General features: G+C 38.4%; 1 protein-coding gene across 2 annotated transcripts in view; it reads right to left on the reverse strand.

Moving 5' to 3' along the window:
- Positions 1–7387: 7387 nt before the first annotated feature.
- Positions 7388–24682, reverse strand: part of LOC121303558 (MOB kinase activator 3B) — a 30595-nt gene continuing 13300 nt past the window's right edge. The window contains exons 2-3 of one of the 2 annotated variants that reach the window (XM_041234333.1): positions 17286–17488; positions 7388–8307 (exon numbers count right to left, since the gene is read on the reverse strand). In XM_041234333.1, the coding sequence (XP_041090267.1) occupies positions 8278–8307; positions 17286–17488 (233 nt within the window). In that variant the 3' untranslated portion in view covers positions 7388–8277. The remainder of the gene's footprint in view (positions 8308–17285; positions 17489–24682) is intronic. The other variant, XM_041234343.1, reaches the window with a different exon arrangement.

Genomic DNA, 24682 nt, shown 5'->3' on the forward strand with positions numbered 1-24682 from the left:
GGGCTAGGAGACAGAGGTAGAAGAAGAAGAAGAAGAAGAAGAAGAAGAAGAAGAAGAAGAAGAAGAAGAAGAAGAAGAAGAAGAAGAAGAAGCAGCAGCAGCAGCTCACCGTGTTTGTCTGTCTAGTCCATTTGGTTTTGGTGCCGTGTCCTGTGTTTGTTTGTACAACCTTTTTATTTTCTGTTCTGTTTATTAAATGCTGAGCGAAACATTCGCTCAGCTCCACCAAACCACACCTCTCTGTCATTCATTCCTTTTCCTGGTTCTGACGCCGCCCACTTCGGCTGTCTTTGTGACATCTGTTCAGTTGGATCAAATGTATTTTATTAGTCAATGTTGCGTATAAAGCAATTATATGTTTGACAAACAGTACAAAAAGTACAAACAGAAAGACACTTATAACAGTTGCCCATAAATTCACACGTTCACATTCTGACATGCACAAACTTAAATATGAATGCTGCATACTAGCACTTACTCAATTGGTTTATGAAGTAAGTTAATGTAACATAAAAAGGGTAAAACCAGATCCCAGGATTCTGGCATAGCTGATCCATACTGTAAGAAGCACAAGTGAAGGCTGAGATTATGACATACAGGACTAGCGATTCTGTCTTAATCACAACATGTATCTTATGATTTGCACTGTATAGAATTTGGTTCTTAAGAACTTCTTTACTATACAAATTTAAGATGCACATTTAAGCTGAAGCATACATTTTCAATAATGAGATTAACCTAAAGAAAAATAATAGACTACATTGACCTAGTTTCACTGTCCTCATTCTACACAAAAATACTCTTCTTCAGTGTTTTCCACTTTCCTTATTAACTTCATCATAAGACAGAGCTTGTTTCAAGCTTACTTCTCCAAATGTAGTTTAGCTGCTTGGACATAAACTTCTTTGTCCCTTGAAGCATCACGTCATTTCTGAAACCAAACATTTACACACTTGCTATCAGTGTAGCAATAGAAGCTTATGAATGTAATCCTTGTTATTGCTCAGGCAAGATTGTTATCTTCAACCAAAGCTTCATAGCATCCAGCGAGTCCTGTTGCCCCATTCCCCTAAGGACTGGTGGACTACAGTTCTGAAGAAGTCTCCTTTCTTGCCTCCAGGATGCAGATCTCATAGATGCGGAAAGAGGCAAAGGCAGCCGCCATGATGCAAGAGGCTCCCAGAATATACCACCAATTGAACAGTCCAAACGAAACCCCTTTGACGATGGAGTACAGTCCAAAGATTACCAAGATGATCAGAGAGAAGATCTGAACGCACACTGGGGGCCCAGTAGCTTTCTCAGTCATGATGAAAAGCACAAAGAGTTCTCATTCGCTGCTGGAAAACAAAATCATGTACTATGAACTAAAGACAACTCGTAGTCCAAGTAAACGTCCTTATGTATTTGTGCAATAATAAAGCATAATATTGTGGAGCAGAAAGGCATAAGCTGCCCTGGAGGAGCACTTGCAGTTTCAATAGGAGTGTTATATATACTGCTGTCTGGCTATGCAGAAAATCCACTAAGATAGGATAAGGCTTCACTTTACTCAAATTAATTAGCCTTCATGAGGATTGTCAGCCTATACCCTGCATCTTTAATCTGTTCTTACAAGTGCAAAGTCTTTAATTCCAAAATAAGACAGAATTCTTTCAGCTGGCTTGGCTTTTCATTGCTGTCATACTGTCATGCATCTCTATAAATACTGTATATATTATGTGTGTAAAGACTTAATTATTAGCTCAGCGGCAGAAGACACAGAACTGAGTGGCCATTTAAGGAATGACCTTGTGTAAGATTTGAACTAACATAACTGTCTTATATTTTTGACTGTGTGTATCCATGGGAAAGTTGTATGATTAGATATAGTAGAATGCAGGAATATCAATTGAATAACAGGTTGATTAGAGAAAGTACTGAGTTTTAGGGAGTCCATGTAAATAATTCCTGTACCCATAATGTCACAATGTCTAATTCTGGTGTGAAACAGAAAATTTTGCTAGCTTAAACGACAAACACTCAAAACAAACAAAATGTTGATGTAAAAGGGGAGACATGTGTGTATGTTTGTTGCTTGATTGACAGGAGATCGAGACTGAGGTTGGAGTTGACACGCCCTACAGGCTCGCAGGGTTTATTTATGATGCTACCAACAATGATAGCGCACAGAGGACCTACAACAAAGTGTACCAAAGGCAAAACTAAAACACTGTACCAAACACTACAAATAAAAGTTGTCATGAACACAGCAAGCACTATTCCACTAATAAATGGAGGTCCTGCTTACACCTCGCTATACTTCTGTGGGCTCTAAAACCCCTCAGCTAATCCTTAGTTATTATACAAGTAAAAAAACCCTAACCCTGGTTACACACGCAGTGGTCGTAGTTTTGTTTCCTTCTTTAACAATTAAACCCAGTCGTCGTCAGTTTCAGCTTTTTGGGTAGCATGGACGGTCTTCATCCTGCCGCTTGTTATGGCCTTGCAGCAGCCCTGATAATTGGGACCTTTTTACACTGAAGAAAAATATAAATGCAACATGTAAAGTGTTGGTCCCATGTTTCATGAGCTGAAATAAAAGATCCCAGAAATTTTCCATATGCACAAAAAGCTTATTTCTCTCAAATTTTGTGCACAAATTTGTTTACATCCCTGTTAGTGAGCATTAGTGATGGCAGAAAGCGAGTATGGCATTGTGTGGGTGAGCGGTTTGCTGATGTCAGCATTGTGAACAGAACATGGTGATGGTGGGGTTATGATATGGGCAGGCATAAGCTACGAACAACGAACACAATTGCATTTTATCGATGCCAATTTGAATGCACAGAGATACCGTGACGAGATCCTGAGGCCCATTGTCGTGCCATTCATCTGCCGCCATCACCTCATGTTTCAGCATGATAATGCACGGCCCCATGTCGCAAGGACCTGTACACAATTACTGGAAGCTGAAAATGTCCCAATTCTTCCATGGCCTGCATACTCACCAGACATGTCATCCATTGAGCATGTTTGGGAAGCTCTGGATCAACATGTACGACAGCGTGTTCCAGTTCCCGCCAATATCCAGCAACTTCGCACAGCTATTGAAGAGCAGTGGGACAGCATTCCACAGACCACAACCAACAGCCTGATCAACTCTATGCGAAGGAGATGTGTCGCGTTGCTTGAGGCAAATGGTGGTCACACCAGATACTGACTGGTTTTCTGATCCATGCCCCTACCTTTTTTTTTAAGGTATCTGTGACCAACAGATGCATATCTGTATTCCCAGTCATGTGAAATCCATAGAATAGGGCGTAATTAATTTATTTCTATTGACTGATTTCTTTATATGAACTGTAACTCAGCAAAATCTTTGAAATTGTTGCATGTTACATTCATATTTTTGTTCAGTGTATATATATACTCATACTTTTCATATACAAGGCTCCTGCCCTGCCACAGTTGAAGATATGCAGATGTCAAGACCAAGGAAGTGTTATGAAACTTAATGAGTTGTGCAGAAAAATGTGGACTACTGGGTGAAACATATAAGCAGTTAAGAAAGATGTAAACATCAAGTGCTGTGTAAAACAGGCTTGATTAGAGCTCTTTATCATAGCAGGAAAAATGAAATAAAGACTGCTTCCCTGTCTCTTCGGAATAGGTAAATATTGTCAAATTCTGTATCAGTATCATTTGACTAAATTGTGTGAGTGGATTTATTGGGTTCAATCCACAAAATATCAGGCATGATTAACAACTGTATAAATCTCTTTGCTTTTATCTTATTGCAATGCAACAACAATCAAAGAACGAGATTCCAAAATTAAATAAAGTGCCAAGACAAACAACATTTTTCAGAAAGGTATTAAATGGTATAAAAGTAGCAAGACACTAATCATAAACAGATTTGAAATGCACAAGTTGTTTCTTGCTAGCATTATACTGTTACAATTGTTTTATTCCTCTGAAAAAAATTGCATTTGTGTCAGAACCATTTTACAATATGAATTCTTATTGATCAGTGTTGAATTGTTATAAATTAGTCGTTAGAATTTCAAATGTGTTACAAAGGCAAAGACATTTTCAGCAATATTCAGGTTGGTGCTAATCTACGGCTTGAGATTACACTTGGTAAATTAGTTGATTAGCTAAAACACTGAATCACAAAGGGGATTTACGCATCTAATACTACTGCAATAATCCAGATGACATTCCTAAATGTGCATGCAGTATCCCTTTCCTGAAAACTGGGTTAGGGACCTTTTCATCTACTGTAGGCCTCCTGTTCTTTTTGAACAATGTCATAATGTGGATATGTGTGGGTGTGTATGTTTGTGTGGCCAGGAAAGATGAAATGCTCACGTTTATCATCCAGTCAGTTGTCACCATTTGGAAAATATGTGCTTTATTGAGTTTATCCAGCTGCATCACCATGGGTTCAATTCATCCCTAAAACCGCTCTCTGGTGGTGTACATTACTTTGGTAGCTGACTGCTCTGATATAAATTAGAAACGGTTAACACAGTTGTATATGAAACCATGTGAGAAAATGGGACTCCTTTTCGATGGTCTTGAACATTTTCTAAACTACTAAGCAGTAGGTTCTCATGTTATGTCTACTGGAAAATGTATACAATCTCCATCCTGTTCAGTTTACCTTATCACAGTGTGCTCTCTCTGGTTCTCCGGTATAATTTCTTCTGGCGTTTATTTGCATATTTTATACATTTTGTACCCTGCATACATCATTTTTTGCATCTTTTAAGGGATTATATTTCCTCTTTCAGCTATGACTTTTTTTTGTTACATTTTTCCACGTACATATTGTGATTGATTATAGGTGATTTACTTGTTCATGGTCACTGCATTTTGTATTTGTGGCTGTGTATGCATGTTACTGACTTCCCTTTTAAAATAATCATGAGGAAACATTTTGCCATCTGTAGAGTTCAGTTAATGATGATTTTGATGGAAGATAATTCATATACATCAATTCACAGAGCTCTTCATGTGTATGGATATGATATTCATTATTTTAATTTTCTTTATCATTATAGTGTTAGTATCTTACACAAATACAATATTCTCTGCACTCCTGCTGTTTTGGTTTCAAAGATGCAATACAGGGGCTAAAACTCAAACTCAAGACAAGACAAAACAAATTATTTTAAATAAAACAAGTTTATGTTTATTGTTTAATTGTGTCTTTTCTACAATTAATTCTGATTGCATTACATTTTTTTTTTTCTCTGAAAGAAACCATTTTGAAACAAAGGTCCAAAATATTCATATCCATTAATCTTAAGAACACTAGTTTATATTTGCTGTAGATCAGATAAAGTGTCATAAGAGTTTAGTTGATTATATTCCAAAATTAAACCTCAGTCAAAATGCATGTAATTATCTGAAGTGTTCTCTGAAGTAGTTTCATGATATATTAACAACTGCTAAAATACAAACTGTGGGATTGTATCTGGAGCTCTGAATATCAAAAAATCAAATATAGAATTTTAATCAAGTAAAAGCGACATTAAACAACCAAATACTAACGAGAAAGCTAATCCTATAAAAGCAGTAGTCAATTTAAAAAAACATCAGTTTCAAAACACTTCAAAAGTTCAGCTGTATATGGTAAAACCCAGCTATCAATAAGAAAAATCAAAAGTCTATTAACTCTCTAAAGTAATAAAGGCAAGTTTGTACAATGGCTTACTGTAAATCTTACATCTCTGAAATCTATATCCGCTAATCTTTAAAATTAATTTCCATTCTTTGTTTGCATTCTTGTTGCATATTGTAACAGCACACAACAAAGTGCAGTCATGATTTAACGAACCAATGCAAACTGGTAATACATTCTAGTCCCATGATACAGCAGTACAAACATGCTTCAACATCAGGATCACTGTGTACTATTTGTTCCATATTCATTGTTGGTATGGTAACGCTGTGGTCTCCTTATCAATGCATATATGTCAATTATATAAAAGTAAACTTTTGTCAAAATCCCAAGCATTCCAGCTATTAAGTCTTGAATGAGCTAAATAAAGGTAGGGAGACAGAGTTTTCAAATGGGCCCTAAAAATATGTGGTTCATGTGGCTCATTGCAGCAGTGTATAGGCTGATTAACGTTTCCTTCTTTCTTTCCTCCACGCCTCTATTAACCTTAGTAGGCCTCAAATGATGTTCATACTTAATAAACATATAGAAGATGCATTGAAATATTGAAGAACAAGTTGTTAAATATGCCACCAATATTCTGATTATGAGCAGAATGTAGAAAGGCTTTCCAAATATGAATTCTGTGTGCGAGACATTTATTGAAAGAAAAACAGTGTGGGTGACACTAAACTTAGTTTACAATAGATACTGTTCGAAAATGTAAAAGGAAAACCATATATTTCTGTTGTCGCATCTGGGTGACCTGCGTTTCATCAAACCTTAACATTTTTTTGGTTAATTTTGTGACAGGTTTTTTTTTTTTTGTTTTGTTTTTAAATACATTTTGAAATAACCAAGGTACAATAACTGCTTCCCATGGTCTTAATCTGGATGTCAGTATTCGGTTACCACATTTTCATCAATAAGAATATATAGATCTTATGTTCATACAGATAACATGTCTAGCAAGGTAAAAGATATATCTAGTGCTATCGGTTCGTTACCAGCTTTAGATGTAAGTCTCTTCTTGGGACACATTGAATATTATATTAATACAGCATAAAGCTTGATGTTTAAACATTTGTGTCTTATTACTAAGTTTTAAAGCTATGCACAGGAAGTTTGTTTTTCATCTCCTAGTTGATATTTCATATCCGGTTGACACCTATCATGTATATAAAACTCGGGCATAATCTCAAGTAACACTTCTATTACAGTTCATATTTATTCTAAGAGAAAAAATATACCTAATGAATTTCTACCAGTAGGTGGTGCTAATTTAAAGGAAATGTGGAAGAAAAACACACACCTACCCAGAAGGACCAAAGGGGTAATATTGACCCCTTTGAATGAGTTTTGTTTGTAGTGTTTTGTTTAACCCTTTATTTTGTTCCTGTGTTTGTTTTGGTTTATTGTAGAAGTGCTTGAACTGCAGTTCCTGTGTCTGGGTCTACTAATCCACGGGTGCAGACCAGCCTTGCCCAGGACACTACGCCACAGACACAATAACTTGGGAAATGTACATGTGTTTTGTTTTGAAAAAAAAAAAAAAAAAGTATATATATATATATATATATATATATATATATATATATATATATATATATATATATATATATATATATAGAGCAGGAGAGGGTTAATTTAACTTAGCTCCTTGCTAAAAAATAAATAAATAAATAAATAAAATAAATGTGCAAATGCACATTTGTGTTTGTTTAATTGTTTGATTGTTCATTATTCCCCTGCACCTGGCTCTCATTGTAAATGAGAGCCAGGTGCAGGGTATTTAAAGAGAGCAGCCAGACTGTTTAGGGCTATTGTGTGGAGAGCCTGTTTGAGAGTGTGCACAAGTGTAGTGAGAAAAAGGTACTGTGTGAACCTTTTATTGTTTTCTTATTGGTAAGCAGCTTAGCTGCCCAGTTTGTTAGTTTAGTGTTTTGCTTTTGAAAAGTTTAGTTAGTGATCCAGTGGGAGCTAGGTTTTTGTTTCTGTTTTATTTAATCTTTTGTTATTTTAAATAATGAAAGTGCACAACTGCGCTAAATCTGCAAGTTCCTATGTTGGGTCAGTAAGTGAAGCTCGGTTTATATAGTCTGTCTGTCTTAAAATAATTTGTTTTCAGAAGAGGCAGTATTAGAACTATAACACAGAAAACACAGTAAGGGTCAAAATTCCATCTAGGTTCTTCTAGGAAGATAGATTTCCATTCCTAACTAACACTGTATTTCATAATCTTGCATGTAGCCAGATCAATTTCAAATATAAATGGGAGATAAACAGCTAAACTTGCTGTTCCTGTTATTTGCAAGGCACGTGTCCCAAAGATGACAAGGATTACAGGTAAGAGACTATGAAATATGTTTGATATACAGGTAAGACACAGACTTTGTTTCATTGCGGTACCTGCATAGCTCATGCTCTACTAAATAAAGCAGACCAAAACCCATGTATCTCTTTCTTAAGCGTAGCCATAAAGCACTAAATAAATTCTGCTGCTGTTTCTAAATGCTTCTGCTGGTGGTGTTGTAGATGGAACAGTGTATTGGGATCTCTCTGTCAGAAGGTTGGTTCACCTCTGCAGAAAGGTGGAATGTTTCAATTTCATTCTCTCAAGCAGGTCTTCAGTGACACATCCTCAATGTCATCTCTTTCTATAAAACACAAAAAAAATAACCAGTTACTTGACTTACGTACACAGAGTATTCAGTAGCTGTTAGGGTAATATTTTGAGCACATTTGAAAATACAGCAGCCAAGAGTGCAAAGTCTGTTCTATAGATATTCCTAAACATTTATTTAAAAGTTTAACCTTTATTAGCAGTCATTTTTTACGAGGGACAGTTTAAAGTGTTTGTTATTGACATATGGTCTAACAGTTTTGACTGGTATTTAAACCCATGACAGTTCATAGTGGTTCCTAATGTTTTTAGCTTCACAAGACAGTAATATAATGTCATTGGTTGAGCATCTCCTGCTTTCTAGTCATCTGCTCTTACTACTGGAAAATCATCACTATACCCTAATATTCAATGTGTCTAAAACAATGCAGGTGGTACAATAAACATATGTTTGGCTCGGTAGAATTTTATTTCTTCCGGTTGGTGTTTAAATCACCAGTAGATGGTGCTCATTCTTAACCATCACAGAATTAAAAACTTTAGTGCTGTGTAATAACTAGATTAACAGCTGCAGCTGTCCTGAAGGCCTAAGAAAAGGGAATATATATTTAATTACCAGTAAAGAAACATTGACAACACCCTAAGGTCTGACCACACAATCTTTTCAAAAACATAATCGGCTCTACAAATATAACAATGTAATGCTTTTGTCAATATCCTGCCTGTTCTGGTAGTCTACTGTACTTTGGGGTCTATTCCAGCAAAGATATGCTCTAACCTGTGGCCTCAATATATTTGGTCTAATTAAATAGTTTACTATATTAGAATCTGCATAAAGGTGTAATTTGTTCAATTCAACCATACAAGCCGTGGACTAGAAAGGCCTGCCTGTCATTGCTATAATCATTATGAATATAGATGTTCAAAATGCTGTTATAAGCCATTTCCTGCCCAACAACCAACATGAGCATCTGCACTGACTGTACTGAGTTCCAACACAACCTGACAGAAGTACTGGGAATACCCTGCTCTTTTGCTCTATATAACCATTCATTTTAATGTTTCTCCCTCTTGCTTACTCCATCTCTCTCTGCATAGTATTATGTATTTGCATATACTGTACACTATCCTGCAATCAGGGTCCTAACACTGTTCCATTACTTTTTGGAGAGTAGTGCACATAAGCAGGCAGGGTGACAAAACAGGCAATGGTTTCAGGGCCCAACAATAGGCCTTAAACATATACCGGTCCCTTGAACGTATATTCTTAACAGACAACATTACAGTGCACTTATATTAGAAATAACTTAAACAGGTTTTGTTTCATTTCAGTAAGTGGGAAACTACAGTACACACCATAACTATACCAGGAACTTGGAATTGGACATGTTAAGGCACAGGTTTGCTTTGAAGTAGAACAGCAGACTGATGCTTCTGTTGTCTTGTACATGAGGAGACTTGTTTGCATGCCTGTAATGCAAAACTCTTTGGATCCAGCAAGCCATGTGTATAATTGATTAACACATACCTAAGCTAAAGCATGTCGGCTATATCAACTATCTATCTCAGTTTATCTCACTTGCCTTGATTCTTTGGAAGACAATGGATAAACCAGTCTAATACTGACACTGAATGTATTTACTGAGCCACCATCGCAGTTTCAGAGAGAGTTGTTTGGTGGGCTCCTATCCAAACAGTACTCAACTCCTTAACCTCGGATCTAAAAATATGATTCCATACTGGCTCATTTGCTTTTTGCTGTCGGACAAACTTTGTGTGGCCTACCAACTAAAAGTTCGAAGGCAGATAATAAACTTCCATTACTACATTTACCATAATTTACAGTTTGCAAAAACAAAGGAAAGTCGGAATTCACTGAAACAAGTACAAGTTACTGGGATTTATTTAATTAATCAAAACCATTTTGCAGTCTTTAACAACTGGAACCCATGAGTTACAGCCATATGAATAGGGCTCACTGTTTCCAGCACTTTTCTAATACGTGGACTGACTTCTAGCTCTTACCACAGGGAATAAATGGAGAAGCTGGTGAAAGGAGTCAGTGAAAGATTTTTATTATAATAAACAAGGCATTTGTTCAGTGTGATGGATTGTTATTTGCCATATTGGACTGAGCTTTCACTGTTTGTGCCCTCATTTTGTCTGCAAGGAGATAAATAATTTTAGTGTTAACACTATAAGAAAATATTGTATGAACAGAAAGTACATTTTTGTTTCAAAAGTGTAATAGTTACCCTCTCTAAGTAAGTCATCCTAATCCTATCATACAAAGATTACCACTGCTTTCCATTGAGGAGCCAAAAAAAAAAGGACAAAACATGCTGGCAGCATAACTTGAAATTAACTTCTTCTCAAACACTTTTTGTGGCTACATGAATATCATTTTCCCTTGTAGATCATAATAATGTTGTCCAAAAAATTCAAACTCAATTATTAATTTCTTTTTTCCCTAAAAATACTACAGGTTTTCCTTACAATGCTACTGTAACTATGAAGTTCTTGCATCAACATTTCACTTTTTTACAAAATAAATGCGAAAACAAATTAGCACCTTGACAAACATATTTTCATGTTCAAATAACATTTAAAAATCTCTCTAGTGTAAAAAAATTAACCCACTCCCCCTCAAACTGCCAACTATAGAAAAGAAAGAAACTCTCTCCTGTATAGTAAAGTGTTTGTTTATTTCAGAAGTCATTTATGCATTGGTTTACCTATAACTTGTTGATCCAGTGATTTACTTACATTTTGTAATATGAACATATTAATTTTTCCCACCAAATCCATTTGAAGCAGTGGATGTTCACTTATTCAAATTAAATAAACTAAAATGACAGTCCTTTCAATACAGCAAACTGTATTACCTTCCCGACGTGGTCGACCTCCAGACATTAATGCCCTCCAATCAAGCTTCTACTATTTTATTTACAGGAAGTCTCTAAATAAGGTTCTGTTACCAAGTAACTCAAAATAGACCAATACTTTTTTTGTGTGTGTGTTAGATTCATATGTATTTTTCAACTCTAGTTGCAATATTTGTTACTGAGATCAGATATTCTGTGATACTCTTAGAAACAAGCTGTTATTAATGGTGTTACTGTAGATTTTTTTTGTGTGTGTGAGCATTAACTTGTAATGTCAGAAAACCAATGATCGGTCCTCCAACAGTTACATGAGTAAATGTTGACTAAGAAATCAATTTCACTGTACACTTACTACTGTAGAAACACTAAGCCTGGCATGTATCTAACTTTCACATTTGACAATGGTTAACAATTAAGTACAATTCTTAATGTTTAATACTTGGCAAAAGTCTAACGTTGCTATTCTCACATGGAAAAGCATATTAAACTCCAATGCAAATGGTTCTCTCATACTCCTATTCATAATTTTACTCTTGTCAGGCGGTTCCCCCTTTTTATTTCCACAATGGAGAGACAACAGGATACACACTTCTGCAGATATTTGCAAAGATTAACAGCTTTGCACATTCCAAGATTTACATTTGCAATATGACTTGCAAGGTACGTCTTTCTTCTTTAACCTTTGATTTCGTTCTGCAGTGCGTGCCGATGGGGTTCCCTGGGGGACAGATTTGCCTTCATGTGCACTACACAGGGGGAAAAACTAAAGGGATGCTTTCCTCACTTTGTTTATTTCCTTAAGTCATCATATAAACCATTGGTTAAACTATCTTGAATAGGGATTTATTTATTGAAAATGAAGAAATGTGCTGGGAAACTATTTGGGATAATCTAAGCTCGGCTTCCAAAAATCCAAACCATCAGTTGATTTAGTTTTAATTATCTTCATAGAACTTCCTTAACTCCTCGCTGACACTACCAAATGAAAATGTAAAACTTGGGGAATTATTGTATTCAAACTTATTTTTTTTGTATTCTCGCACGATCCTCCACTACAGCAAGTTTACTTTTCTGGTTGATCATGTTGCCTGTAGATCACACTGCCGTTTCTTATAGCCTTTATAACTCGCATTTATACAAACGACAAAATACATGAAAATGATGTCAATATACCATGCATTATCCTCCACCCTGGCTTGGGAGGAAAGAGAAGATGTATAGTGATTCTGGTATTGGAGGCAGAGTTTGAATTACAGTAAGAGGCTAGCCGGGTTTATTTGGGTTAAGCTTTTGCTGCAGAAAGGTAAATGTTTTATCAGAAACCCATAGTACAGTATTTCATCACTAACCTGTACCAATAGGAAGTGAAGGGTTAAGGAATGTAGGGCTGACCAGTAAACAAATCTAGCTGTTCTGATAACCATCTGTACCACAGGCCACCTTCTGTTCCTGCTGTGTATTGTTGACCAGAATTAGATTGACTTAATCACCCATCTGGAGCGGCACAGGGTCGTTGTACTGTTCAGCAAACCGACTGCATAGATAATGATAGAGAGATCTCCACAGTTTGAACACCATTTTACCTTCATCTATTTTCATTGATATAGTATATACTTAAATAGCATAAACATGTAGTACTTTTTTTTTTTTTTTTTTTGCTCAAATAGCTGCCCAACTTTTGTTCACATATCCTTGTCACAAGAAAACAAGGAGTACATTAATCCAGGGGTATCAAGCACTCCCTTAAAACAATCAGAATGAGAAAAATGTAAGAGACGGTCAGTGGAGGAAGCTTTCCACTCCTGTAAGCTTTATACACTGGTAAGGGGCTTGAGAATTGAGACCTATATCCTTGGGCACTCTACGGTGTACTGCCACCTTCAGGATGAAGAGGAGAGGCCAGTATGGTCACTGCCAGAGTGCTCCGTACCCCTGCCAGCCGCATGTCCGGAGTGCCCCGCCCCAATGCCAGCATTTCTGCTGCCAGCATTATTGTTGCTGCCAGCACTGCCGTTGCCAACGTTACCACTGCCAAAATTTCCGCTGCCGGAGTGCCCCGCACCGCTGGCAGCATTTCCACTGCCAGTGTTGCCATTACCGAAGGAAGAGACGAGGGGACCACCTTCACCACAGCCCCAACTACCACCCCTATGTCCCGACCCGGTGCTGATGGATCAGAGCCTTTGATCCAGGCTCCCAGGCACCCGGCATTGGTATCTCGACTATCTCTTGGGATGCTGCATCACCAGGCATAGTCGGCTGCCTGGTCTCCTGCTTAGCTCTCCCTGATGTCCCAGATATTGCTCCGCGGTTGCCGTGGCTATGCCGGCTGCTGCACCTGAGTGCCGGCATGTGCTCCCGGCACCCCCCGCCCATGTCACCTGGGTCCCCTGTCACAGCCTTCCAACCTGCCCACGGAAGCCCATATGGCGAAAGATGGACATGAGGGGAGGTGGGGAGTGAACACTTGCGGCCAGATGTGCTGCACATGGGTGAGAAGAATGTGGCAGGGCAAAAGTGCTGCCAGTATAAGATGTGTCCAGTCACAGGTACATTGGCCCTTGTGCCTTTTTATTTAATATGTTTTGTTTAGTGTACTGTCTTTATTATTAAACGTGTGCAAAAACGCTTAAACTGCAGCTTTTGTGTTGAGTCTTTCTGCCTGCCAAGAACATCCAGGGCTGTGACGCTGCCCTGTCGCATCATGTAACACAACTTGTAACATGTTCCAGACTGGCTGACAACACTGAGGAGGTAAAATAAAACTGTTCATATGGAAACCCAGACACACAACAAAACACAGACTTGTAATCTTTCACTAATCAGTAACATCTTGTAAAGTATTAAGACTACCCTTAAAGATTTTTAAATTGGTAGTCCAGAAATGTAAAACTGTAAACTATAAAAACATTGGGAATTTGTCAGATTTGTTATATAGTTTCTTAAAGCGTGCTTTGCTCCCCATACTGTAGCAAAGCTTGCAGATTGCATTTACTGTAACAGCTGAGTTGCTCAGTTTACACAATGAGTGGCAAGAAGGTTTCATGGAAGGAGAAAAGCCAAAGTCTAGTTTTTAAAGATGAAGTGTATAGACTATATTAAGTCATATCCCCATTGGATCAGTAGCAAAGTACACTTGTAATTAAGAATGGTGTCTCGCGCATAAGATGCAATTACATTTCTTAACATTCAATTGGTTGCCATAGTAACATACAGTAAGTGCTAACATGAAAATGTAAACAGCTAACACTTTAAAACAATTTAAATTACAAGGAAGATAAAATACACATGTGAAAAAAGTAATTCTTAATACAGTGTAGTTATAGATTAAAGGGACAGTCCATCAAAATAGGATAATTCCTAATAGGGCAGTATTTATGGGAAAATGCTGCTTTCAGTGGGAAATTGTCAGCTGGAAGCATCTTGTACATGCAGTATTTTCAAAGCCTGTTTGGTGCTTTTGTAACCCACTGACTTGTTCAGTTTTATGAAAGGTCTGTGGAGACTCTTAATCTTTCACATCACCTCTGCAATTTAAATCCACAAACAGCACAGTGTTGTTTGTTTAATCAGGGTACACTTTCTACTTACCAGCAAAAAAACAAATTTCCCATAATGACTATCCACTTATTGGGCAGAACGTAAGTGAGCCATTAATCATTCAGAAACAATACAATTTACTGTACTATATTACAGTCTATGCTCAAATGATTGCTTCAAAGTTTAAGAATACAGACACATTCCCCCATTTTCAGTTTAAAGCTTAATGCTGTACAAGCAATCACTGTTCATTTGGTTTAGATAATTAGCAAGTGTGATACTTCTTTAAAAGTGTAATGTACTGTAACAGTTCCTGTACCCTACCAAGCAATTTAGTTGTGATTGGTTAGGGAGGCAAATCCGTTAGGGAACTGTGTATTTCTTTTGAAGACATTATATACAGTACAGTAAGGTAGCATCTCCATGACAACAATGCCCACAGGTGTAAAAACACCTCCCTATGCTGGCCCTGTGATTTGTCTCAACTTATAGACACATACAAAATGTGCTTTAAACCTGACTTTTATGGCCAGATCCAAACATCCTTAGCCCTGTGTAAAATGTCGTTTCAAACTACTGATCTTCAAGTTAATATTCTGTTCATAGTATTAGCTCATACAAGGCTAAAGTGTTATCAGATTCCTTACACAGGAGCATGTGAACCTGCAGGATAGCCACCAAGAATCTCCATATAGTGCATACCGATTGAAATATAGCAGGGAAGTACGAAGGTCAAAAGGCCACAGTGCAATGTTGCTGTGGAACACTCATTCACCCCAGGGCTATATAACATGACAGGAAGAGACACTAAATCATGGGCAGCAAGATTCTAGGATTACCAACATGTGCTCTATAGATGACGCCTATGTTTTTTTTTTTTTATTGTATTATCTGCCTAATACGGGCAATGTTAGTCTTGAGGAAGGATTCAATTCAAAACAACAGAATGCAAATAGGTTAGGAATGTTTTTTTTTTGTAATTTAGTAGTCATGTATTTTTTAATATATAACTACAATATAATCAAATCTGAATTGTAAATATGTTTTGAACATCCATTTTATAACCAATGTATGCTTTTCTATAAAACATATGCATTGAATTGGTATCAAATAGTTGCCAAGGCAACATGAAACAAGGGAAACAGCGGTAGCGTTTAAGGTAAGGAAACAAAGTTCTAAATAAGTGCTGATTAACGTAAGGAAAAACACATTTAATATCAACAGTGGGGGCTTTGATGCAAAGCAACTCCATGGGGTTTGTAATATAGTTGAACTAAGCTACTGATAAATGCATGCATAAATTTATAAATAAATAGGGCCTAATGATTCTGTATTCCCTTATCAAATGATCTTCAATGGCAATATATATGGAAAGAATACAAGGAGATGTCTACTGTTGAAAGAGGAATATGGTGCACTGTTATTCAGCGCTATACTGAGGTCAGTGTTCCCAAACCATTTAATACTCTTTATGTGTTTACATTTTTACAGACACCTTAAAGCAAATAATTGTCAGTCCTAAAGCACTCCCAAACTGTGCCATGTCCTACAGCTGCAAACAGTGGTACATCTAAACAGTGCAACCCTTAAGTACTGTTCTCCTCTGGATTTGTATTGTTTAAACTTAGAGTTTAGATTTAAGATATACCCATCTCATAATAAATGCCCATGCATAGGTTAATCAAGAATTTGTGACAATGTCCATACCAAGTTTCATAAAAATATGACGTGTACATAGGTACAGTCCTATGGCCTGAATAAATAAATTTAATATAGTTGTCCTCATTCATTATTATACAAACTGTGGCAGGGCTGAGGCCCTGCACATAGGATTGCATGTTTTTTTTGTATTTTGTTTTGGGTACTTTGGACTGTACTTTGTTTTCTGTGTAAATCGCAAAACAAGCCAGTGTGAGACTTCTCGCCCGCTATGTGTTGACAGGGATTGGCAGCCAGGGACTGGACGGCTGTGGATCCCTGCCTGGCCTCTAGGCGATTCTTGGCAGTGCATCTTGTGACTAAAGGGAACCTAAACAAGGTTGTTCATGCTGTGGAACAGGGCAAAGCCATTTACAGCTACCTATGGATGTAGGAACCTAAGATCTAACCACAGAGTGTGGAACTGGGGTCAGTGTTTATTAATCCTCCTGCACAAGACAATGACTAGTTTTAGGATTTTGAATCCCCTATTCATGGCACCTTTTGTTTTTAGTTGTGTTTTGCAGTGTTCTGTTTTGCCTTTTTCTTTCATTACACTAGTTGTGTATGTGCGCCCATGCATTACTGTTGTTGGAAGCATCACAACCCCAGATGCCACAGTGGTGTTTTCAACGTCAATCCCTCTGACTCTCAATCTCTCGCAGTGGATTCCCACACCACTATTACACAAACGTATACAATTTTTTGGTGTAAATCTGTAAATCATCTGAAAACCTACAATGTACAGGGCTTGAGAACTGAGACCTATATGACAACTGTTTGGTATATTCACCCCCCTCCCCAGAAAACTTTCCAAGGAATAAGATGTAAACTTAATTTGACGAATATTTAAAGCATGCCATCATCAGTGTAATATTGTTTAACTTACCAAGGGTTCTAACTCCTTGCGGTCTATAAGGTTGAGTTCTGTCCCAAAGTAATAAAAGTGCTTGTAACAGGTGTTGACGTGTGCCTCTGCACCCATGACGATGATGCGGTCAAAATGGTGAATGTAGACGTGAACGAAGACCCGGAAAAGTCGGCACACAATCTTCTTGCAGATCTGAATGAAATTCTTTGGAAAAGGAATGCCTAGGAAAAAAAAATGCTCAGATTATGCTTTTGTGGAATCAGTGTGTTGGAGTTACTGCAAAACAGACTAGTGTCCATATCTACTGTCACAAGGTTCAACACAGATAGCCACAAGTTTGTTCAGTTTACTCTCAACGTAGCTCAACAATGCTTCAGTTACCATTTCCTTGACTGTATTTTTACAGGTAATTGGTGTGAGACCACCATAATTTGCTTTAGACAAATCGAAATATACTGTATCTAGGAGGCTTGGTGGTCGAGTGGTTAGAGAAAGGGACTTCAATCCCAGCTCAGCCCCTGCCATTGTGTGTGACCGGGAGCAAGTCACTTAACCTCCTTACTTAGCCTCCTTGTGCTCCATCATTTGGATGAGACATACAACACCTAAACTAAATATAATAATATATATTATTATATAGACATATACTGGAAACACCAACCTTATTCATCCAGCAACTGCCTCCAGCACTACTGCTGCATTGATAATGATGAATAATTGTATGACCCCACTCTGACCTTTCCCACTGGGGCTCTCACACTCCCTTCCCCCCCTTATCATTAAGTGGCAAGGGTACATTTAAAAGAACATTACATTCTATCAACCGCCTGCACATGTAAAAAAAAGAAAGGAGGACTAAAATGTACAGTATGTCTGCCCCTTGACAAAAGATACATTGTAATAATAAAGATTACATTTTAACACATACATTTGATTTTATTTTGTCTATTCTGGTCTAAATTAAAAGTCAAAATCTTAATCTATACTTTGTCTGTAAATTATCACAGTCTGATATTACACTGAAACCACAAACCTGCCAGTGTCTGTCTGCCAACAAGCCTGCCTTGCTATCAAAGCTGCTGACCTCAGCTTCAACAGCATGACAAACACAAGTGCTGCCCCTTAGCTATTAATTTGTACAAGCCAGAGTACACCTTTGAACAAAAGCCAAAACCAAAGCAAACCCCATAAAACACCCCAGTCCAACCCAGTTTTTCAACCACTAATGTTAAGCATAAACAGCTGTAGGCTTGTGTTACAGCTGACAGGTACGTAAGGCTCCTTTTTAACCATACCCTTGTCTACTACTATGAATATACATCCATCAGGGAAAGACTTATTTTATAGTTGTTATTACCTCTTAAAATACTTTTTTAACACATCCATAACTTTAAAACACACAATAGCAAATTATAATAAAATCAAGTAGACAAATGTTTGGTTAATGTAAATCTTGAACTGCACTAAGCAGTCCACTGATGTATTGCTCACAGGACATAGTTTTCTAATTTTTTTTTTATTTAAGATTTTGGCCAGGTTTGGCCACAGTCAATTCTTGGATGCGAAACTTTCAAGGAACTAACATCTTCCCTTGCTGCACTACAACCCAGCATTATATTGCTGTACAGGGGACATTGTACTTTTTTTTTGATATGATAAACCAAACCATGTCTCTTAAGGACACAAAGCTACATTTGAGATCCTTGTCACAAATAAAATATTCGGCCACCATATTGCATTGTTAACACAATTATCAAAATAGCTATAATAGGATTTATCCACATTGTAACATTTTAACTGTAAATAAAATAAGTTTTTTTTTTTTTTTTTTTTTGTGCATCCCTTGAACTAAAAAATGCATGGGAGTTAATTCCACTACACAATATCTTCTAAAAATCTGCATTGTTTTGTATTTTATCTTAAATGTAATGTTGTATTTTTGTTAGAGTTTTTTTTTACATAAATATGAAAAGATACAATTTCTAATTGCAGAGTTTTAAAAGAGTTGGAAAGAAGTTTGATTGCAATGTAAGATATACGATACGGTTTGTACACTCTGTTAGAGAAGATTATCAGAGGAGGAATAGTAACTGGTAAATGCAAGATTGCATTTCATTGCACTGACGACTGCCGTCTGACTGCTGGAATAAACACAATCGCACCTTGCTGGAGGAACTGATGCGCTCAAGACATAACATAGGTTAAGCATAAAGGAACAAAGGGACACACCAAGATAACACCATTTTAGGCAGTGTGAGCCAGAACCAGTTTTCTTTATGACACGTACATGAGACTCTCCACAGGGGATTGCTGGTTGATTGAACCCACAAAAAGAAGAAAGGAGGGTGGGGCTGAGGTCAGTGGCTACTTAATCAAGGTGCGCTCAGCACACTTCTCTCTTTCATTAAGACTAGTATTCAGAACTTGTCGATCGAGAAAGTTCTGGAGGACAAAACCTACAGTATTGCATTTTATTATTTTGTTCTGTTATGTTTTGTTTTGAACTTAAGTTTTGTACTGTGCAGTTTGCATATGAAAGTACTGTTTTGCTTTGAGCGTTCTTTTTGTTTCCAGAATTTAACCTGTACATATCGAATAAACCAAACTTATATCTGAAGAAAAGGACTGTGCATTTCTTTCATCAAGAAACAACTACGCACTACTTTTAACAAACTACGTCACTCCTAATCTGCTATTAACCACAGTACTAGCAGTAGCAGGTCACATGATATGAGCACAGGTTTTAATTGGAAGGATCCAGAGCCTAATTTTCATCAAAGGAGACAAACCTCTGTTACAAACTCTTATCTCCTATAATCGCATACAGTACAATACCAGCAATAGCAGACGACATAATCTGATCCCTGGTTTTAATTGGAGGAGCAACTCAACAGTACTGTGCAAGAGACATCGAGTTCACAGTTGCTCATACAAAATGTGTACAGTGGTACAGATTCAGGCTGAAGACAGCAAGGTACCAAGTTTGCTTCCAGTCCCAGCTTGTGCACTGGATTCCCTCTCCGTCACTCCCTACATCTGCATAAAGAGCCATCTGTGCCCTGTGCTGTCAGAGTAGGATCGACAGGAATAACACAATATGGAGCCTTGCACTCTTCAGCCAAGATCTTCACCAATGTATAAAACAGCCAGGATCATTTGGACAAGAGTTTACAGATTTGATGTATTTATTGCCACCTTGTTTACTAACGCATTTACACAGCATTTAGTGCTAGCTAATGTAGTTTTGGTAGGTTATTTGAAAACTACTCCAGTTGTCTCCTACAGTATCACAGTTTTCATAGTTGAATTATGCTGTGTTTGAGGGTGTTCATTGTGGAAGCCTAGGAAAACAACATTGGTGTTGTAAATAAGCCTATTTGGATCTACAAATGTAAAGTTAATTTGATGAAAGAATATTCAAACTGACAGTCATTCAGAATTGTTATATAGTATAATACTAAAAAGAAACAACTGAATTCCAGATAGGTACTTTTCCTAGGATTTTTTTTTTTTTTTATTTTATTTCATTCCAATTCATTTTATTTCACACATTCAAGTTTGTCATGGTATTAACACCGCTGAAAGCATTAGCAGAACATTTTAGTTTCTTGTAGCTTTTACCACTTCTAGTCAGCAAGACTCACCTGGGTTATAGTACACTGTTATTACTGGGAATGATGCTGCTACATTTTCTCTAGGTACTGTAACTACATTACAATTTGTGGAAAATAAACTGCCTCTCTCTGTATCAATAATGAAGCCCATACCTGACAGCTCACCCCAATAGAGGCTTGTTTCCTGTAACACTGTGAACAGGTCAGCGCCATGGCCCAGGGGTTACCGGCAGGGAGAGACACAGAATTGCTTAGGTTTTAGCACTATTGTGCACTTCTAATAAACAAAACACAAAGAAAAGGAGGCACAGTGGCCAAAATAAACAGTTTAAATAAAACCTAACATAACTATCCAGGCTGGGCAGAGACTTCATTAAACTATACAGAGACAAAAATGGCAGGGATGGGTTTAATCCACCACCAAAACAAATTTATATACAGGGCGGGCCTCTGTCCCACACTGTCCATCTTCTCAAATTCTTCTGGGAGGGTTGGCCCACAGTTCGACGCCTCTATACAGAGACCGAGACCCATGGACAGGGGATCCGGGCACAGTAGATGGGGTATCGGGAGCACAGGTAGACGCAGCCCCAGGCAGAGGTGCGAGCCCAGGCAACTGTTCAGTGATGTCTGGGCCACCAGGGGGAGTGAACCCGGAGATCAGATGACCAACTGTGCCTGGTGGTACAGCGACCCGGGAGTCAGGCCTAGCGACCTGAGGTCCAAACACGAAGGCCTGGTGTCTAGGAGCCCAGGTTTGTGGCACAGGGGTGGTGGTCGGGGCAGTGGTGGATGTGGTCTTCTCACCTCCTCCCCCCTTTTTGTAGCTGGCGGCTCCCACTTCTCAGGCTCTGGCAAGAGAAATTCTGTTTCTGAAAAACTCTGGTTCCGCCGCAGGCAACTCAGGCTCCGGCAACACTACCAGCTGCAACACTGCCAGGTACTCCAACAGTGGCGGTGGTGCTGGCCACTCTGGCAGTCATGGTGCTGACAGCGACAATGCTGACAGCAGCATATGGAACTCCGACAGTGGCTGCGACACTGGTCAGAGCAGGGCTTCTCCTGGTGGTGCTTGAGACAGCAGGGCTTCTCCCTGGGGTGTGGAGACAGCAGGGCTTCTCCTTGATGCACTGGCAGCGGCTTCTCCTCCTCCTCCTCCTCCTGGAGGGGGCAGTTGAAAAAGAAGTGCCCCACTCCCCTCAGATGTGGCACAAATTCCTGGCCTCAACAGCACTGAGGTAATCGTCCCAGCTGCCCTCCCCCTTCAGCATGCAGGGTCAGAGTTCCACCCCTTCTGGCATGCAGGATGGCAGCTCCTGCCCCTCTGGCTCTTGGGCAGGCAACTCCTCCTCCTCCTCTGGCCTTTTGGGCAGACAGCTTCTACTTCTCTGGCAGCTTCAAATTCCCTGGCCTTTGGAGTAGTACTGGCTCCTTTGCTCGCCTCCGGGCATGGCTGCTCCTCCCTTCCTTCCTCTGTTTGGCAGGTGGCAAATCCCCTTCACCCTGAAAGGGGCAGCACCTTGTATTAGTGACCAGGTGAGGCACAGATGAGGAACCAACCTTGGTCCTCGAGGCAAGTGAGAAAGGTCTCCAGGCGGAGGAATGTCATCTCCTTGAAGATTGGGTCCATCCATGGACTCTCCTCGAAACTGTACCCATGGTCCCCACATTCCTCACACAACGAAGCCCGTTTTGCCTCTCGCTGCTCATACAGAGTTTCTTTAAGGCCCATTTTTTTAATCAATTTTTTTAGCTGCCAGGGGCGCTATCCCATTTCTAAAATGTGAACAGGACAGCACCATGGCCCAGGTGTTACTGACAGGGACAGTGACTCAGGCAGAGAACTGTTTTAGCGATATTGCACACTTTTAATAAACAAAACACAAAGAAAATGGCACAGTGGCCAAAACAAACAGTTTAAACAAAACTGTCCAGGCGAGGCAAAGACTTCATTAAACTATACAGAGACAAAAATAAAATAGCACAAACTCGGTTCTCATGGCTTCTCTTCATACTACTCTCCCCTAACGAAGAGAAGCTGGGCTTTATATAGCATGTGGCTGAGGGATTGACTAATAATTAATTATATAATCAATCAACTTCCCACCCACACGCTCACATTTAGTTGGCAGGGATTGGTTTTAACCCCATCCCTGCCAAACTTAAATACATTAAAAAAAAAAACATTTCTTTAGCCCACCACCAAAACATTTACAGGGCAGGCCTCAACCCTGCCACAAACACCCATGAAAGCCCATAGATTTTTCAACCATATTTATAGATTGCGAGGCAGTATAATAAGTAAACAGGTAATATCATTAAACATATAGAGATTCTACAATATACTGGTGACCCTCTCCTGTGAAATAATGTTCTAACAAAAATCTAATCTGGAAATATGTGGTACAGCATTTGCTTATTATCCTGTGATTCAGTATACACCCTGTGTAACTGGCTGGGAACTACTGCTCTGGATCAGAAAGGTCTTCAAATCTTGAGTAGGTCTGTTGACAGATAGTCATCAAGCATCGTATTAGACATAAGGGTATGGGAACACCGTGAGAATTTGATATTAGCACCAAAATAAATATCAAAATTCCTTCAAAAGGTATTGGGTATGATTAATAAATTTGGCATGACTACAGAAGCTATCTGAAGAGTGCCTACCATATTTTTTCAGTAATTTTCAGTAATTTTATTTAGATTCTGCTTACAGGGAAAAAAAAATGTGGCTGTAACTTAGACACTAAATATATACTTGCATCTAAAATATCCCTTCTGAAGGCAGATGGTTAAAGGATGTCCCTTAAGAAAACACGAACCCAACATGCCAACACTGCATGCATGAATCTTGTCAGCAATTTGTCATGCACTGAAATGAAACCCTGTTTCCTTGTAAAATGGCTTGGTTGACCTCAAGGAACTATAAATAGTTTGTGGATACATTTTTAAATTCCAATATGTTTACAACTAACCAAAAAGATTGTGGAGGCTACAAAATGAAGGCTACCCTTTCATAAATAACACAAAAGCATTTCAGTAACATTGATCCCCTGACACAGCTATTTATTTATTTATTTTTTTAATTTACAGCTATCAGTGACATGTAAAGGTAGATCACCTTAACTTATACACTGTAAGCACATGCACAAATAATTTCAATAATATGCCTGTGACAGGGCAAAAGCCCTGTTATATTGCTGTTGTTCCAGTTTGACAGGGATAGGGTTAATAATATCCCTGCCAAATACATGTGCAGACTGTGTCTGGGACTTAATTGATTAATTAACAAGCAATTAAGTCCAGCCACAGGTGTGTATATAAGAAACAGTCTCTGCATGTGTGGGACAAACCCAGGGCAAGGAGTTGAGCCAAGCATGCCATGCCATGCCGAGCCAAGGCGAGCCAAAGGACTACAGTTCTCCTTTTTATTTCCTGGACTGAACAACCACAGACGATTACCTGTCAGCCCAGCATCTACAGCTGTGCCTGTTTACAAGTATACCACTTGTTTATAACCTTGCTCTGCCTGGGCTATCGTGTAGATAGTTGTACCATATTTATATATTATACCAGTGCCCGTTTATTTGATTAAACTTTATTTAAATAAATACGCACAAGAGTGCTTAAACTGCACCACAGTGCTGCCCGTCCACAGTGCCAAAAACAACAACATATCATTAAATGATCACATGGGTGCCTATGAAGTTTAACTGATTTTGTCTTAAAAGAGCGTGATGTAGTGAAATCTTTCACATCAGCAGGAATTTTAGTAGGCAGTTTTACACACGTGGCTGCTTA

The sequence above is a fragment of the Polyodon spathula genome, chromosome 2 (genome assembly GCF_017654505.1).
Source record: "Polyodon spathula isolate WHYD16114869_AA chromosome 2, ASM1765450v1, whole genome shotgun sequence".
In the NCBI taxonomy this organism is placed as follows: Eukaryota; Metazoa; Chordata; class Actinopteri; order Acipenseriformes; family Polyodontidae; genus Polyodon; species Polyodon spathula.